Source organism: Panthera pardus, unplaced genomic scaffold (genome assembly GCF_024362965.1).
Source record: "Panthera pardus isolate Hobbes unplaced genomic scaffold, ASM2436296v1 HiC_scaffold_11, whole genome shotgun sequence".
NCBI classification, from domain to species: domain Eukaryota; kingdom Metazoa; phylum Chordata; class Mammalia; order Carnivora; family Felidae; genus Panthera; species Panthera pardus.
Window position 1 is genome coordinate 84228450 of NW_026526666.1, and position 18299 is coordinate 84246748.

The window sequence follows — 18299 nt, forward strand, 5'->3', positions numbered from 1 at the left end:
CCAGGAAGTGTGACGGAAAACGTGGAACTCCAGAGTTCTGTCCTTTTATTGAGCTTACAGTTTCACTGAACTTTTGGCCCCGAAAGAAAAAACACACAACTTAAAAAAACAGCATTGGCAGTGGGAGGTGACAACTGTCCCCTGGGGATTGAAGCCGAGCAGAGAATGGCAGGCAAGTGAGGGGTCCGAGCTGCAGAGGGGTAGCCTGGCCAAGGGTGCCCAGAGAGCAGGCGGTCCAAGCCCCCGAGCAGGGCCAGCAGCCAGGCAGCTACAAGACAACACACGTGGATTTGGGGGCACGGGGGTGGTGGAATCCAAGCCACTTGGTCCCGCGGACAAACCTCCCTCGTGCTTGGTCAGCTTCCACTTCGGAGAAACTGGGTTCATCTGACAAGACGGTATGGGTGAAGGGACTCAGGTGCCAATGGCATGAGGCTGATGATCACTTACCCCTGGTGTCAGGGCGGAGAAGTGACAGCTAGAGGCTAGAGCCCAGCGGACTGGACACTAACTGGCATCTTCTGCTCCTGGCACGAGGCTGGGCCATTGAAATACTCAGGGCTCCAAGGGCATTCAACGTCCAGTCCTCTCTTTGGCCACCTCCTGTGTGGCCTCAGCCTAGGTCCCCACTATTTGGTGACTGACACAAGACTCCCAGCCCTCTTCGGGAACAGCGCTGCATCAGGCAAGGGAGAATCTTTTTCTAGGAGGGACAGGAAAAGCGGAGAGGCCCGCATGCCTCTCCCGCTCTAAGGGGCCAGGAAAGGCCCCTGGTACACTCCACTCTACAGATGGGCTGGGTCATAGCATCCGAGAAGCTGTCATGGTGACGAAGTCCTCGAAGCTGAGCCGAATGGTGCCCTGTACAGCTGTGTCCTTCTCCCGGAAAGCCTCGGTCAGCACCTGCAGCTGGGTGCACACCTGGATGAAGCGGTCTAGCTGCATGGTGGGGTTGGCAGAGCGCGGGCAATAGCGGGAGACCAGGAGCTGGGTGAACTGGGGGCTCAGGTTGTAGCCCATTTGGGACAGAGCTGCAGGGGAGGGAGGGGCACAGAGAGCAGACACAAAACCTTACCACAAGCACCACCATCCACCAGCTCCGTGGAGCACGGCAGTGCAGGGGACTTGGAGGAGATGAGCGCCAAAATGGAGAGGACAGAGGTCCCTAGGGTCTGTCCAAGATGGTGGGAGCACAAAAGGGGCTCTAGCTGGATGGTGCCCTTAGCTGGAAAGCTCCCATCCCTTTCTCCAAATCTCCACTACTGTCTGTTCAGTCGGGCCCACGGGGTCCCAGAAGGACACGGGGCTAGCTCTTCTGTGACTCATGTGCATTACAGAAGGAAGCCCGCGCCCCCGGGACCAACCTTCCCGGGGCAGACATCAGAGGCGGTACGACAGAGTAGACCTGACAAAGGCCTGCTCCGTAGTCGAGACAGCCCTTCAGCAAGTTGCTTACCCTTGCTAAGCCCCTGTCTTATCATCCCTAAAATGGGAATAATACTTACCTTGTAGATTCTAGTAAGGATTAAAGGAGGTGATCCTATAAAGCACTTGGCGCGGTGCCTGACACATAACAACGCTTTGTTATTTGTTAAAAATAATCAAATCGTCTTCCTCTCCCCAGGCGAGGCTGCTGGGCAGTTCCAAGGTCATGGCCTGCGTGCCGCTCTCTGTCCCTCCACCTGGGAGGCTTCCTTTGTTCCTCTCTGCACATCTACCAGCCCAGGCTAAAAGCTCCCCTTTTGCTACGTGGCCCTTGGGGAAGTTGCCTAAACTAAGCCTCAGTTTTCTCACCTGTAAAGGGGCAATGATAAGAGATCCCTCACCTAAGAGTGGGGAACAATAAACAGTAGCTATTGCACGGGCAGAACAAGTGATGTAACATATCAGAAGCGCTTCATACAGTGCCTGGCACACAGCAAGCGCTCCGGAAGTACCGATTTTGGTGGAAACGTCACCCTCGCCAATATCCGTGACAGGACCCGGCATGATCAGTATAGGTCATCTCTGGTTCCTTCAACCAGGGCACAGACATGGTGAGCTCACCCCCACCCAGAGCTCCTCAGTCTGACTGAAATCCACAGTCAAGCAAGGAGGGGACCAGGTTCTCAGGAAGCCCTTTCCCCCTCCCAGGTGGCAAAGCTCCCTGTCAGATTCTTATCACCCCACTAACCACCCATCTTGTAGAGTCAGAAATGGAACCAGACCTGGAGCTACGGCCTCAGGCCATCTTACCCGAATGCAACTTTTAGCGTGGCCTGGATCCCAGGGTTGGGAAGGAAACTGCCTTCTAGCAGAGCTGGTAACAAAAACCACCTTTCTGAGTCCTTATACAGGGCTCTTTCCATTCTGCATGCTAGAAACTAGAGAGGAAAGAGCCACACAGGCCACACACACTGGTCTCAAAGTGACCTGGGCCACCGAGCTCCCATCCCCGAGGCTCCCTGCTGGCTGGTCTCTCTCATCTAGTGGTGCCAGGAGTCCAGCCCCGATCCCGGAACCAGGTGCCCTCTTGCCCTGGATCTTGGCTCAGTGTCCCAGCCTGATCACAGAAGGGATGGGGAAGGGACCCGTGCTGAGTTTTAGAGTGTAGGTGGACATGTGGGAGTCAGAGGCTAGAGAAAACCCCCTTCCCTGCATAGGGAGTAAATGGAAAAGTCTAGCTCTGCCTGTGCAGAGTCCCCACCGTGGCCCTCACCTTGCTGCAGCTCGGTGTAGCTGATGGAGCCCGAGCGGTCCCGGTCATACTGCTGGAAGAGGTTCTTCCACTGCTGGATGAACTTCCACAGAGCCGAGAAACCATAGATGTCGATGCGGCCTGACTTCGTCTTGTCAAACATGTCTTGGGTGGAGACGGGGTGGAGGGAAGAAAAGCTTCAAGACTGAGGGCCGAGGGTCCGCGGGTACAACCCAGGCCGGAGTAGGAGACTCCACAGAGCCACGGGCCCGAGGCCCAGATGCTTGCACCTGAGACATACTCTCATCAAGTGTTGACCAGCCCCTACCCTTGGCCACCCTCAGCTCTAGCCCTTCCAGAACTGCGTATTCTCTGTACGCTTGGCAGCTGACCCCCTCTGTGCCATCTGCTACCAGGGCAGGGGGTCCCACTCTGCAGAACGGAAAACGGCATGTGACTCAGCGGGGTCCGGAACTTGAGAAAAGATCTCAGGGAAGGAGCTCTCAGTCTAGAGGATCTCACCTTGAACCCAACTTCCTGCCTGAAATCCTCCCTGGCAGGAAGATTTCTCCTCAGAATGGCTGCCCAGCCACCATCAGGTCTCAGGTGGCACTGCCCCAGCTCGAGCCCACGGGGAAGGGCTAGGACTCACTTATCATCATGAGGCACGTCTCGTCGTTGAACGAGGACCAGTTGGAGTTGACCAGAGCCTGCTTCAGCTCCTTGATGGAGATGTAGCCACTGTGATCAGAGTCTACGGACTGGAACCAGGAGTAAGCCTCAGGATCCACGTTGGGAGGAACACCACCTGCGGGAAGGGGTGCAAGCCAGAGGAATTAGTCACAGGTCTCAAGGCCAGTGTGAAGAAATACTGGGGAGGGCCGGCCTCGGTGCCTCGCTGGTGATGGGTTTTCCTTACCCACAAAGCCTCACAGGTCCACCGACCCCGTCTCCCCTTAAGCCAACAGCCTTGTTCTCATGGAAGAGGACCTTCGGTGCAGACTCAACGAGTATTTGCAGCCGGCTTCTACTCTGTGAACCTGCTGGGCTTTTCCTACAGTGTTCCAGTCATTTCTCTCTTTGATCTTAAGTTTCTAAGGAACAGGGACTTTCCGGCTGACTGAGAATTCTCTGCAAAGAAGGATTATCTCTTCCCCAAAGACCGGCAACCCAAAAACATTTGCTGAGCAGCTACCAGGCACAGCCCAGGGATGAATATTTTGAGAGTCACAGCAGCAAGGGGCCCTCTGGTGTGGGAATCAGGTCCGATCCAGGTCTGATCTTCCTGGCACGGTGACAGCTGACATATTCTATCAGGAGTCACCAGAGTGTGCGTGGCCACAGAACTCTACCTCTTCTTGTTCCCCATCACCTCCAACGCGAGGACCCATCCCCAAACCTCCCTGGAGACATCTCTGACACCTCCTCACCCCCACACACCCAGAGAGAGCTGCCCGGTTCTGAGAGATCCACACACAGGTGCCTCCTCCCCGTTCCGACGCACCTGCACTGGTTCAGACACCTCTCACGTGGATTGTTGTAACAAACCAAAATGCCTAACCAACCCATCCTTACAGCTACTCTCCGCCACCCTGTCCCTTTAGAGTAATCTCCAAAATTAACTCAGTTCTAACCCATTACCCCTCGCCTCAACTCAAACCTCTTTCAAGGCTCCCCACCGCCTGCAAAATAAAGTCCAGCATCCTTAACACAGCATGCCAGGCCCTCCCGCAACGTGGTCCATTCTTGCCTACCTCTCGCACTCTGTCCCCCTCGCAGCTCTGTTCCAGCCCAGATGGAGCATTATATACTCACTCTTAGCCACCCCTGCTCATTCCCACAGCGGAGGCTTTGCTGCTCCCCGCCGTGTAACCCTCTCTCCCTCGTCTCTCTGCATCCATTTCCTGTCTCCCTGCAACACCCAAATAAAATGCCGTTCCTTCCATAAAGCCTTCCCTGTTCTTCCAACTCTGGACCGGCTTCCTTCCCCTCTCCTTTGTACTCCTTCTCTCTTGTTTTATTTTATTAGTTTTTAAAAACTTTATTTTTTTGAGAGACAGAGTGTGCACGAGTGGGAGAGGGACATGGAGAGAGGGAGACAGAATCCCAAGCAGGCTCCGCACCATCAGCACAGAAGCTTGGATGCATGAACCGTAAGGTCATGACCTGAGCCAAAACCAAGAGTCAGATGCTTAACCGGCTGAGCCACCCAGGCACCCCTGGATCAGGCTTTAGGAAGCGCTGTCCCAGGGAGTCACTAGCCGCACTGGAAAGGAGACAAAGGTGGCCACACGAGGGGAAGCCGCAGATGGCGAGCAGCGAAAGGTATGAGGCACATGTCTCCTCTCTCTGCGGCCCTAGAGATGATCTCTGGCCTCAGGCCCTATGGGGATAAGCCTCCCAGAGAGGGGCTCCTTCCCCTGCAGTGACCTCATGTGGGCTCACAGACGAGATTTCAAAAGGACGAGGGACTCCGCCATGAAGCTGCTGGGCTGAAAGCAAACAGCCAGAAGCTCTGAGCTCTGACAAGATAAATGCCACTGCCTCGGTGTTTAGAACCCCCAAGGTGTGAGCATCTCCCTCGGGGCCGCCCGCCTGGGAACGAGCGCGAAGATGCTGCAGCCGCCCAGCGGGGCCGCTCCCTGGAGGCCGTGCAGGTGTGCCAGGGCGGTTCTAGATGCCGTGCTGCTGGCTTGGTCTCCCGGGGGTAAGCGTTCTGTGAAGAGGCTGAGTCCGTGAGGACACAGGGACCCAGGCACTCCCCCTCCCTGACCCCCTGTCTGCGGCCACTTGGAAATTTGCACTGAGCCTGAGGCTGCCCACCAGGATTCTCTGCTTCCACTGGATCTCCAAGCCCCCCTCCCCCCGCCGCCCACCTTGTCCAGTACCTCACCTTCACTATCTTTGATCTTTATTCTCCCTGCGGCATTCTCCTGCCTGTCTCAGTACCTCCCAGTGGTAAGGCCCTCGTCACACGTGCTATCCCATTACATGCGGAATACCTCCTTGCTGAGATGTCCCCGAACGAGTCCTGTCACAGCACAGTGGGTACTAAGGCCTTCCCGCCGTGCCCAGCGTTCACCTGCACCTTCTCATCGAATCCTCATTAATAATCTCGTCAGGTCGTGGCATTCACCCATTTTACGCGTGTGGACGATGAGGCACAAACAGGTGAAGTGATCTGGTCAGGTCGGTACGTGGTCTGGTATCAAAAGCCCGGGTTTTCAACAACTTCACTATCTTGCCTTTCAACACATAAGGGCCAATCTCCCTCCCCCAGAAATGGGTCCTCCCCGCGGTGCACTGCCTCCAGTTGTTTGCCGACTCCCCCGCCCCTCCCCTGTAAGAGTGCCGTATGCCCTCTCCACTGCCTGGTGGCTTGTGGAGCCCCTCCGCGAGAGGACTATCCGTTCCCATCCTACTGATGGTAGGTCAGGCTTGACCAGGGGCTGTGGCGGGGCCAACAGAACGCGGGTGGTAGAAGATGTGAAGAACTTCAGCGCAGGAACTTTAAGGGGCACTGTGCTTTCCTGCCAGCCCTCCCCACCTTTCCTGCCACATCCGCAACATATCTCAGGGGCTGCTCCTTCAGCCTGGACGTGGAAAGCACAGACATGTGGCTCAGAACCTCGGCAGCCAAATCCTCAGCCGCTGACACGTAAGCAAGAGTAAGTGAGTGCGAGCGAGCGATAGAAATACACGTCTGCTGTTGTCAGCCGAAGTGATTTTGGAGTTGTTGTTACCACAGCAAGTTAACTAACACGTTCCTTGTTCTGCTGTTGCAAGCTGGAGCCAGAAGCAAGATGCTAGGGAGCCAGAGACGAGACTGCCCGCACACCCACAGGAAGGGCAAGGACGGGCCCCAGACAACTCAGAACAAGATCAGAGGCACCTGGAGTCCAAGATCCCTACTCACCTGGAGGAGGTCCCTGTCCGTAAGGCCCGGGATGCTGGGCACCGTAGGAATTCGGAGGTGGCTGGCCATAGGGACCCCCCGGGGCCGCACTACCATATAGTCCTCCTGGAGTCCCAGGATTGGGGTGTCCATAGGGCCCTCCACCAGCCGGCGGTCCATAAGGCCCCCCGGGGGCAGGACCCCCGCCGTAACTGCCACCAGGGGGTACCCCACCGCCATACTGCCCTCCACCGTGGGGGGGTCCGGGGTAGTAGCTACCCGGAGGGGCTCCGGGCGCTTGTCCTCCAGCTCCTGGGCAGCCCTGTAACAAGAGCAAAATATCCATCAGAATGATAAGGCCGGAAACCAGCCACAGTCTGGCACTTTACAGTTATAAAGCACTGCCAATGCCACCGCCCTCTTGCAGCTGACCCCATAGGCAGGGCTGGAATTATGATCTCGCTGCTCAGACGGGCAACCTGAGGCTTCCAGAGAAGATAAAACTTAGCCAAGATCGTACTGTCCACGACCTGTGAAGTCAGGGCTTGCCCTCCTGGCTCCCCTTCCTATCACGCCGAGGGGCTCCGTGGGGGCTGGGATCGTGTCTGGTTTGCCACTCGTATCCCCAGCCCCCAGTGCCGAATGGATGGATGCTCGGTAAATATTTACTGAACAAATGAGGAGGTGAATGAATCAAAATCCCAAATCCTCACCCTGTGCTACCTCCAGCCCTATGTGGCGAATTCACGGCGCAAATGTGATTTGCACCACACACCCCGACCCTCTCCGATCACAGACGCTGTATCGGCAGCATGGCTTCCTTATTCTAGAAGAGCCTGAGACACAAAAGCATCTCACTTGTGACTCTGGGAGACAGGCAGGGGAGACCCTACTCCTCAGGCACCATAGTGCGACCGGTAAGAGGCAAAAAAGACCAGTCTGACTTCAGGCTCTGCCATTTATGAACTGGACTCATGACTTACCCTCTCTAAGCCTCAATATCCTCTGCTCTAAGTGGAAATAAAAATAGCGCCTATCCCAGGTTGGTATGTGAACGAAATGACACCGATCATGTGAAGTGCCCGACACGGGCCCTGGCACTCAAAACACATTAACTATTAATAACAGCACCGTGCTAGGCAGGAGGAAAGCCAGGTCCAGAAAAATCACGCATAGACCACGTGGAGGGGCTGGGACCAGGACCTGGGTCTCCTGGCTGTTGAGCCCAGGCCACGTGTATGGTAGCACACATACAAGGGGGTGCTCCCTCTCTTGTCCACGTCCCCACACCACTAGCCAGGGACCCGCAAACTCCGAGTGTTCAGCTACAGCTCCCTAAATGACAGAGGGCAGCCCCAGCACATCTGCAGACAGGCTGGGCTCAAAGGCATAGGGAGCGGCTGGGCCCAGCTCTGACGAGGGTACCATCTGGACGTGTTCTAGATAAACCTGTAACGCACACCAGCGGACTAGCTGCTGAGAGCCTGGACTTCCTCTTTTTATTGTGTCTGGTAGCTTCTGGGGCACCTTTCCTCAAGGCTAAGGCCAAATTCACACTTCATCTAAAGGAGGTCGGATTGCTCAAGGAAGGGAGGCTTCTTGAGGGAGGGCAGGAAGAGGTCCTTCCACCTTCCCCACTCGGCATCGTGGGGGCTTTTCCACCCTGGAAACTGCCAGAGCTAGCAGCAAGGCTCCTTCACGGTGAAGTCACAGACCAATCTCAATTCCAAACTCTGCACTCACCAGCTGAGTTCTCACCGTGGGCCACTGGCTTAATCTCCCCGTGCCTGTTTCCTCACAAGTAAAATATAATAATCTCTCCCTCACTGGAAGGTTCTGCTGATTACAAGAAATACACGCAGCAGAATTTTGTCAGTTTAACTCTTAGCTAAAGACTCTTCTGATAAAATGTAATTTTAACAGATAAAAGAAAGTTGCTTTGGTAGAAGCGAGGTGGGGGTTTCAGAGCCCCGACCATGCTGGCCCCCTCTCTTGTCAGATCCTGAGGGAGCTCTGTAGAAACCTTATGGTGACTCGAAAGACAGTTTGAAAACCACTAAAGGGGGGGCGCATGGATGGCTCAGTCGGTTGAGCGTCCAACTTTGGCTTAGGTCTCACGGTTCAAGGGTTCGAGCCCCGCACCAGGCTCTATGCTGACAGCTCAGAGCCTTCGGATTCTGCGTCTCCCTCTCTCTCTGTCCCTCCCCTGCTCTCACTCTGTCTCTCTCTCTCTCAAAACTAAACATTAAAAAAAAGAAAAAAAGAAAAAAAAGAAAACCACCAATGTAAGAAAAAAAGTTCTCACAATAGTGCCTGGCAAAAGCAAACAATCTATAAATCTTGGCTGTTGTTACTATTATATTAATTATCATCGGCAAAGCCCTGGACCAGATAAATTCTTGGGGGGCGTGTATAAAGAAGCAGAACAGTCTGAAGGAGCAGTTAACTGAACAGTTAACTGAAGAGGCATGGAAACATTCTCCAACATCTAACAAAACAGCAGAAGGAAACGGGTGCTGCGAATGGATGCATAAGCCATGCGTCATGGGACCAGAAAGGAAAGAGGGTGAGATCAGGGGAGTTTCCAGGAGAAAGCCGCATTTGAGCTGGGACAAAAAGGGAGTTGGAGCAGTGTGATGGCAGGGGTGCCAGGAGGTGGTCATCTAACCTAACCCCTTCAGTTTATGGATGGGGTAACTAAGGAGAAGGGAACCGCTCGAATCACACAAATCACAAGGAGCTGGAGGCAGAGGTGGAGGCAGACCACTCCCCACCACACCCATGCCCAGTGACTCCCAATGCCTCCTGCTACAGTGCTCTTTCCTTAAACAATAGGGCACAGGATTCCGGCGTAGGATGAGAAAAGGGGTGGGGGCCCTGCAGAGACTGGGCGCACCCAAAGAACAGGCCAGACCAAGGCAGGAAGTAGCTGCTCCGCAACAAGCCCTGTGAGCAAAGCCATAAACTGGACCTGGCCTAGGGCACCTGAGGCACAGGCCTTCCCCCTGGGAAATGCCCCCAGACCGCCAAAGCAGGTGTCGCCAGGCAGGTCTTCTGACCCTCCTGCTGTCACATTTCAGGGGCCTGCTGGGTCTGGTGCAGTCTGGCAGCAGCTAAACCCTTTCTGGTCTGCCCTGTGTTAGAGCCTTTACCTGTGCAGTTTATAGAGCACTTAGAGAGAGAGAGAGAGAGAGAGAGAGACACACACACACACACACACACACACACACACACACACACACACACAGAGTGCTCCTGGAAGAATCCTGCCAACAGTCCTCCAACAGAAAAAGGAAGATTTTTCACACCTGTGAAATGACTTCATTCAGCAAGTATTTATAGAGTGACCACACCGTACTAGGTATGGGGCGGGGCAAAACTAAATAGGGCCTATCCCACTGTGGCCCATAGTGGTTATGATACAGTTTGATCCGTGCCATCAGAAAAGTCTACTTAACTGCTATCAAGGAGACATAAACAGAGTAATTTGTTCTGTTCATTGAATGACGGATGAGCAATCAAATGAAGAAATGCATGAAGTGGATCAAGGAAGGCTTCCTGGAGGAGGCAGGAGTGATACTGGAGGCGGCCTTGAAGGATGCACGTGCATTCCCTAAAAGGAAAGCAGGAAAGGACATTCCAGACAGGAGGGAGAAGATTGATGAAGGCACACATCTATGAGTGAGCACAGAGAGGTGGGGGAATGGCCTGAAAAGCAGGGGCGGGGACAAGAATGCAAGGTGAACTCAGAAAGGCTGGCTCTTTACAGGCTCCTTGACCAAGCTCCCCTCCTGCTGCATTTCTGTTAGCTGGTGAGTTACTGGTGTCTTAAGGTATTTTCTGTCTGTCTCTGCCTCCTCCATGCAACAGTGGGCTCCCCAAGGCCAGACACTGGGCCTCATTCATCATGGTACCCAGGGTCCAGCACAGTGCCTGGCACCTGCAAGCCTCCATAAATATTTGAACAGATGAATACCACTCTAAAGAGTTTGGGCTCTATGCCTGAGGAAACAGAGCGCCATAGAAGGGTTTCCAATGGAGGAGGAACGTGATCAGAGCGTTGTTTAGAGAATTAACCAGCAGCGGGGTGGAGGATGAGCTAGCGGGGGAGGCAGCAGCCCAGGTGCTAGGCAGGCAGGGCTTGAACCAGACAGCGGACTTAGACATGGAGCGAGCAGGATGGATTCTGAAGCTATTTCGGAGATAGGCTAGACATGACTTGACGACTAATTCGATTAGGGAGTAGATGGAGGGGGAAGGAAAGGGAAGTGTTTAGAATGACTCAGGTTTCCAGCGTGTACCCACGAAGGAACTGGAGCCTCCAGGCTGCGGAGGAAGTTTGGGGAAGATGGTTTCCAGGGTCACGGAGTTGTTAGTGAAGGTCTGAACCAGACATGAAAACCGGAGTCCCTGACTCCCTGTTCTTTTATGCTACTCCATGCTGCCAACCCTTTTGAGGCTTTTTCCGAGAGCATTTCATGCTGATCAACACAAGACTGTGAAAGAAAGAAAAAGACGGGAGAAGTCCTGCAACCACGGTTCCCAAAGCATCACAGAAAACTATCCCTGGGTCTTTACTAAATGCAAATAAACATTTGATATACTGGGGCAGGGAAGGGGCAATTCACATTGTACTGAGGTTCTGCTAGGTGCTTCCAGTTCAACTGACCCTCACTGATCCTCAGTCCTGTGAGGAAGGGCTATTGCCCCCATTTTACAGATGAGAAAATTAAGGTACAGAGTTCACTAATGTGCCTGGGACAAACAACTAGAACAGATGAGCTGGGATTCAAAACGGGGCCTCTACTCTACCACCCTCTGCTGTGTTCACTCAATTGTGACTGAACAGGGACTGTCCTCAATGTAGCTGTCAAATATGAGGGATTTCTACAGTGGACAGGGCTGAAGCGGGAAGGTGGACTGGGTGATCTTTCAGACGCTTCAAGCCCGGAAATCAGGACTCAGAAGAATCTTACTCTTTTTCCAGCCCAGTGCCCAGACCTGATTTGAGAAGCACAGGACTGTAAGAGACCCCAAAGGCCCTCCAGTCCAACCTCTCAGTAGGTGATGGAATCTCTGCTGCACCATCTTGAACCTCTGTTTGCATTCATGCAAGTAGTGGGGAGCTCAGCTCCCCCTACAGGACCTACTCAAGAAGCTCTGTGTTTTCCTTCGGCTCTGAGCATTCATTCATTCTTCTACCCCCAAGACCCTCGTGGAGTTCAGAGATATCAAAGGCGGGTGCATGCCGAGTCCTGAGGGGGAAGGGAGTAGGCAGGCTGCCTTGCAAAGGGAGGCCTGTGCTCTGGGGCTGTCCCTCAAGTGTCTGCTGGAGGAGGCGACAGCCCATTCTAAGGGGTTAAACAATCAAGAAGACAGGAGTGGTCTGGGCATTCACCAGCAGAGCCTCCTAAAATATTTAAAAGGCCAGAAACCTGCAGCCAATAGACAGTGGGCCAAGAACTGTCCCAAGACTTCAATTACCGCCTCGGTGCTGACACTCCAAAATCGTCTGTCCAGTTCCATCTCTCCTGAGCTGCAGACCCACATATCCAACAACCTCCTGGATCTACTCTCCAAATGTATCCCTCCCTCTCGTCTCAGCGAACAGTACCTCCCACCCAGTCACCCAAACCTGAAACCTGAAACCCCAGTGCCCTCCTGGGCACCTCCTCTTTCCTCCCCTCCATCACCCCAATTAGGCACTGAGTTTTCTCAATTCTACCTCCCAAAGGCTTCTCAAATCCATCTCCACCAGGTCGCTGTTCTCTGTAATCAAGTTTACTTCAACAACTTTGAAACTGGTCTCCCTGCCTCGTCTCTCCTGCTTCAGTCCATTTTCACAGTGCCCCATGGTGCCAGCTCCAAAGCACAAAGGAGAGAAGACTCTTCAACAGCTCCCCTCATTAGTCAGGATGAAGTCCGCACTCCCTCGAAAGGCATACAAAGTCCTTTAGGATCTGGTCCTTGCTTACCTTTCTGGTCTCATTTCTTAGCCGTTCCCCCCTCTTCACTACATATTGATCTCCTGAAATTCCTCCAAGATATCGGGCTCTCTTTTCCCGACCTTTGTGCATGCTAGTCCCTTCGTTTTCTTCACTCAGCTAATGCCGATTGGTGATTTAGCTTTTGGCTTAAATGTCACCCCCTCTAAGATTTCCTCACCCCCAGACTTACTTAGATGTCCCTCCTGTGCTGTCCTAGTGCCTTACACTTACTCCCATTTAATATTTATCACACCGATTCTACAATTTATCCATCTGTATCACTCTTTCCTTGGAGTATTTATATTTACTACATGCCAAACACGCCGCCAAGCACTTTACGTGGATTATCTCCTTTAATCTCTACAGTAACTCTTGAGGTAGGTTCTCTCATGACCCCATTTTAAAGAAGGGAAAACTGAGCCTTGAACTTTTGCAAGAAACTTCTGCAAGGAAATGGCAGAGCAGGGATGTGCAGCCAAATCTCTCAGCCTCAGAGACCAAGCTCTCACCAAAACCCATCAAGGCTGCCCCCCTCCCACCCAGGACCAAAGAAAGGGTACTTGATTTTATGATTTTATGACTCCCAACACCCAGTCCATGCTTGAGGACCCCACGGCTGGAGGCAGTGGAAAATGAGAGGAGTTTTGACTCCCAACAATAGGATGGAATCCTCCGGGGCCATGTACTTACTGGGTGAAGCGGGGCTGGTGTTAACTAAGCCTTTGGATGCTCTAAAACAACCAGGCACTTTCTTGGAATACCCTGGACCAGGAGGGACAGGCAGAGAAGGGTATAATGGGGGGATAAAAGCATTTCTTCTTCTATTTTAGACACATTTCTCTTCGGGCTCCTCTTCAGTATTTCACTCTGAGCATAAGCCCAAGCAGCATGGTAACAGCAACTGCGGGAGCAAGAGCCATCACACCCTTGGTATCAGCAATGTGCCAAGCTCCCTGCAGGCTTCATCATATTTTGTCTTGATTTCAGCCCTATGAAGGCAGAATCCTCCCTTTTATCATTCCTCCCTTTCTAAAGGTGAGGAAACTGAGGCTCAGAGCCCTCAGATGGTTTGTCCAAAGGCACATAACTGTTAAGTGCTAGAATTAGGATTCTAGCCCAGTTGTATCTAACCTGGAAGTTCAGGCTCTTAATTTCTATGTCATTGCCTCTAGGATGCATACAAATGAACTCCAGATGCTTATTAAGATGTAGATTCTTGGTTCCTTCCTGGGCACAGAATAGGTCTGAGGTGGAACCCAAAGGTGTGCTTTTTAAACAAGCTCCTAGGTGATCGTGACACAAACCATCCACCGAGAAACAAGGCGTGATGGCAATGTTTTCTCAAACTGTGTTTCTCCAGAATACTAGTGTTACCAAAAAAAAAAAAGACCAGACATTCAAAAAGCAGCCAGTTGAGGTGGGGGGGTGGGGGGGGTGGTGGTGGCAGGGAGCTCCATGGTTAAGTAAGTTTAAGAAATACTGCATATTCTGGGGCGCCTGGGTGGCTCAGTTGTGTTGAGCATCTGACTTCAGCTCAGGTCATGATCTCACAGCTTGTGAGTTCGAGCCCCGCATCGGGCTCTGTGCTAACAGCTCAGAGCCTGGGTCTCCCTCTCTTTCTCCCCTTCCTCCACTCATGCTCTGTCTCTGTCTCAAAAATAAATAAACATTAAAAAAAAAAAAATACTGCATATCCCAGTCCTCTCTGGCAGATTTACAAAGCATATTAACAAATTAAGAATTCAGAGACGCCCCATGTTGAATAAACTTATTCAGTTGTATTTAACAGACTATTTCCCAAACCTACCTAAACCACAGAATCTTCCTCTATTAGCAATGCCTATTAACATTTCATAAGATCCAACAAATGGAATGGAACTTCAGAAACCCTGCTAGGTTATACTTCCTCCTGACCTCGGCCCATGCCAGCCTTTTTTTTTTTTTTTTCTACCTCTGCTAGATACACAATGAAAGGAGTTCTAAGTTCTAGCCCTCACTTGCTACATGTGACCTTGAGCAAGCCACTTAACTTCTTTGGGCTCCTTCCTCAGCTATAAATTGGGGATAATAATCTCTGCTAGAGATTCGGCCTACAGGACCTTCATCACTGAGATAATAAAGGTCCAAATACTGTGTACAAAAGCCAGAGTGCCACACTTCCTCACCACTCTTTTGGCACGTGACTATACTCAGCGGAATGCTAATATCCCATATATTTGTTTTCCAATTTTCCCTGCATGGGTTTTATCTCCTAAATTAGTATGACCTTGGGCAACTCGAGAGCCCTCCCTGGGCTTTGGTTTCTTAAAATGAGGGTATTTGAGGAACCCCGCCCCACCACTGGCTTTCTAGGAGTGTAGAAAAAAATCAAAATAGTTACACTTTTAGAAGTACCAAATGCTTTACAAGCATGACTTCATTACTCTTCCTAGCAGCTCTATGAAGTAGACCCTATTACTGGGCCCTATTTTACTAAGGGGGAAACAGGCTCACAAAGGCAATACACCCTTGCCTAGCTGCTCAAAACTATTTACGTGATGGAGCCAAGGTGTGAGCTTTCCTCTGACTCCAAGCTGAACTTTAACCACTCTACCAATCTGTCGTCCAACAAAGGATTCTGGAGACAGAATCCCCTTGCTGTGATGTTCTGGGCTGGATCAAAATGGGCTGGAGGTGGGCAAGGGCATGTTGCTGAGGCTTCCGGGTTCTGCTGCCTGCCTAGAGACTTCAGATGAGTTCTGCCTTCTCTGGGATTCACTTTTCCTATGCGTGAAACGGAAGTGTTAGACTAAGTAAGCAAGGTCACTCGTGGAACCCGCGAAAACCACAGATTCTCCTGATTGTTCGCATGCAGTATGTCAGGGTGTGTTTTTCTCCGACGCCCCCAACGATGCCGACGAAACCAGTGCTCTCAATGTTCTGTTGGCGTTGGTGAGGCCGCAGGGAGCCCCCGCGGGACTCCTGAGAAGGTGTGGGGCCCAAGCGGAGCCCAGCCTGATTACGTGGGGTCCAAGGTCCCCAAATCCTCGCCGGCGCGACGTCAGAGGGGGCGCGACGCGACCTCCCAGACCTGTAGCACTGCGTGACGTGAGACGGGCGCGACCGACCAGCCCTTTTGCCTTCTCTCCCGCGCGAGACCTCACTGAAACCAGCTTCAGCGTGGGAAGGGCGCGGAGAAAGCCGGGAGAAAGCCAAGCAGGGCCGGGGCCTGGATTCGGCGAGGCCCCTCCTGGAATCGCCCGCCCCCGACACTCACCTGCCCGTACGGATAGCTGGCCATGGCGACTCGACGTCACACGCCGGCGGTGGGCGGAGCTTCCCGGTCCTAAACCTGCCCCGCCTGGGCCTGGGGGCGGGCACGCTTCTAATTGGGTGCCCGTCGCTGTCTATCTTGGGCGCACGGGCCGTCGGGAGTGACGCTACAGGGCGATGGTCGGGTGCCTCGCGGAGAGGCCCGAGGAGCTAAGGGCTGGGTGGAGGTTTCCGGAAATCTTGTTCGCTGTGTTCGCGGTGCTGTTGCTCCCTTTCCTGACCTAGCCTAGGCCCCAGGGCTGCTCAGACCCGGGTATTTGGTGAGAAGCTTGGGTCGGTTGTTGCAGTGGTGGCCATGTTTTAACCTGGCAAATGGGACGCGTGATAGTGGTGTAGTTTCAGTTGTCAGTCACTGTTAAGTTTCCGCCCGCCGGAGGAGGGCCCAGGCGGTTGCCGTGACAACGGGAAACAGCCCCAGGCCTCCTGGAAAGGACGGAGGCAACAGCGAAGTACTTCTCTCTAATGTCAGGACAGCATGTGCCAATTAGTAGGTTTGGAGTGAGATTTGTGGTCTTTGGAGAGGAAAATCCCCCGCTGTCAGAGGAGGAAAATTAGATCACGTAGGGTCTCTTCTTTCCTAAAATGGGGATCCTAAGGCCCAGAGAGACAGTGACTTGCCCTAGTTCACAGTAGGTTGGGGCAGAGGTGGCCTAGAACTGGTGTCCATGGATGCCCATTTCTCAGCAGGGAAGCCTTGACTGGTCCACAAAGTCAAATCCTGGTTACTAAGTGACCGCATATAGTCGTACTTAACTTGGTCTTGGTGGTTTAGGCTCTACACTTGTTTGCGTGCTTATTTGACTCATTTGTTAAGTTCTTCCATGTGAGCATGGATTGTGTGTGGTTTTGCTTGTCATAGCTCCTGTACCTAGTACAGTGCCTGGCACTGTAGTTTTTAAAAACTCAATAAAGGAAGTGTTACGAAGTGCTATCCATTCCAGCCCACCTATCTAACCATCTAGCCAGGCATTTTCCAAAATCATTGTGCTGATCATGCTATTTGCCCACTGAACAGCCTACAATGGTTCCTCTTCATCTGCACCTACAAAAAAGGCCCAGCCTCTTCATTCTGGCACCCCAGGCCCTTCACAATGTGACCCAGTCTCATTGGCACTTGGTCTCACTGTCACTGTGCTGTAGTCCAGCCTGTCTCATGTAAGAGTTCTCTTTGATGTTTTCCCCCAAAACTCATTCCTCTCCTTCATCTCAGAAAATTCACCCAGACTCCCAGGCCAGAAACCTAGGATTGTTCTAGTGTGGCCTCTGTTTCTCCACATATTTTCCCATTTCCATTTGCTCTACTTCCAAAGTAGACCCACATCTACTCTTTTCTCCCTGTTTGCACTATCACTTTAATCCAAGACTCCGTCATCTGTGGCCTGCGTCACTGCAGTAGCCTCATGGTCAATGTCCTTGCTTTCACTCTTTCCCCACACTCTATTCTTCGCGGAGCAGCCACAGTGTTTATCTTATATGTAAATTAGATCGTGTTATTCCTGGGCTTACATTGAGGCTTCCCATACCTCTTAAAATCTAAACACAGCCTTATGAACTTCATGGCCCCATGTGACCAACACCTTGCCTGTGTCTCCAGCCTCACTTCCTGCTCCTGCTGTCCCCCTCTGTTCCAGCCATGCTGACCTGGTCTTCACCCCTGGAACTGAGCTCATTCCTACCTCCGGATTTTTGGATTAGCTCTTCCCTCTGTCTGGAATGCTCCTGCCTTGACTCTTCACGGGCTGGCCCCTACCTTGCCATCCAGGTTTCAGTTCAAATATCCCCTTGTGGGGATAGGGACATTCCTTGACACCACATCTAAAGTAGCACTGTTCCCCCACATTCTAGTCATCTGTCATCTCACACTGTTTTAGTTTTTCATACCACTTGTCACTGTTTGAATGTCCTATTTAAAGTTTACATGCATATTGCAGGATTGTTCTTTTCTTATTCACTCCCGTATCCCCAGTGCCTAGAATAGTGCCTGGCATGAATTTAATAAATGTTATTAGACATCACCATCATCACCGTCATCCTGTATTGAATGCTAACTATGTGCCCATTGTTGTGCTAAGTACAATGTGTTGTTTTATTTCCACTACGGCACTTTGAGACAGATATTTCTGCTCGTTTATAATGAGGAACTGAGGCTGAAAAGAGGCTACGTGACTTCCTTACTATCAAAAAGGTAAATGGAGAGGTCAGGATTTAAACCCAGGTGCACATCTTTTAACCACTCAGTACTTAGTAGTCTTGTCTTAATCTTATAAACCGCCTCCCTTTCACCCAGTCCCCCCAAAAATGGGTAGAATCGAATTGCAAAATCTCAGAAAGGAAGAAGTCCTGCAGTGTGGGCTGAAGGTCAAGGGGTATTTGCTGGGAGAGAAAATAGGTGATACCTGGGCGGCAAGATGCACACTCATTTCATTCC

At 52.2% G+C, this 18299-nt stretch overlaps 1 protein-coding gene across 2 annotated transcripts; it reads right to left on the bottom strand.

Moving 5' to 3' along the window:
- Nucleotides 1-28: 28 nt before the first annotated feature.
- Nucleotides 29-15941, bottom strand: PEF1 (penta-EF-hand domain containing 1). Of its 2 annotated transcripts, XM_019429909.2 has the most exons (6): nt 15816-15941; nt 6594-6894; nt 3330-3485; nt 2699-2842; nt 2236-2299; nt 29-1031 (listed from the first exon to the last, which is right to left on the bottom strand). In XM_019429909.2, the coding sequence occupies exons 1-6, from the start codon at nt 15837-15839 to the stop codon at nt 704-706; spliced, it is 1017 nt and encodes a 338-aa protein (XP_019285454.2). In that variant the 5' UTR covers nt 15840-15941; the 3' UTR covers nt 29-703. The 2 variants fall into 2 exon arrangements, with proteins under 2 accessions (XP_019285454.2, XP_019285455.2); XM_019429910.2 differs by lacking the exon at nt 2236-2299 and having other exon boundaries at nt 15816-15940.
- Between the last annotated feature and the right edge of the window lie 2358 nt (nt 15942-18299).

What these genes read in the sequence shown, in the direction of transcription:
- PEF1 (XM_019429909.2), bottom strand. Translation starts at nt 15,839, where the DNA reads ATGGCCAGCTATCCGTACGGGCAG. An exon ending in CGGACAGGGACCTCCTCCAG is followed by an intron (nt 3,486 to 6,593) that starts GTGAGTAGGGAT and finishes CCCTTCCCGCAG; the next exon opens with GTGGTGTTCCTCCCAACGTG. An exon ending in ACGCTAAAAGTTGCATTCGG is followed by an intron (nt 1,032 to 2,235) that starts GTAAGATGGCCT and finishes CCTCCCCTGCAG; the next exon opens with CTCTGTCCCAAATGGGCTAC.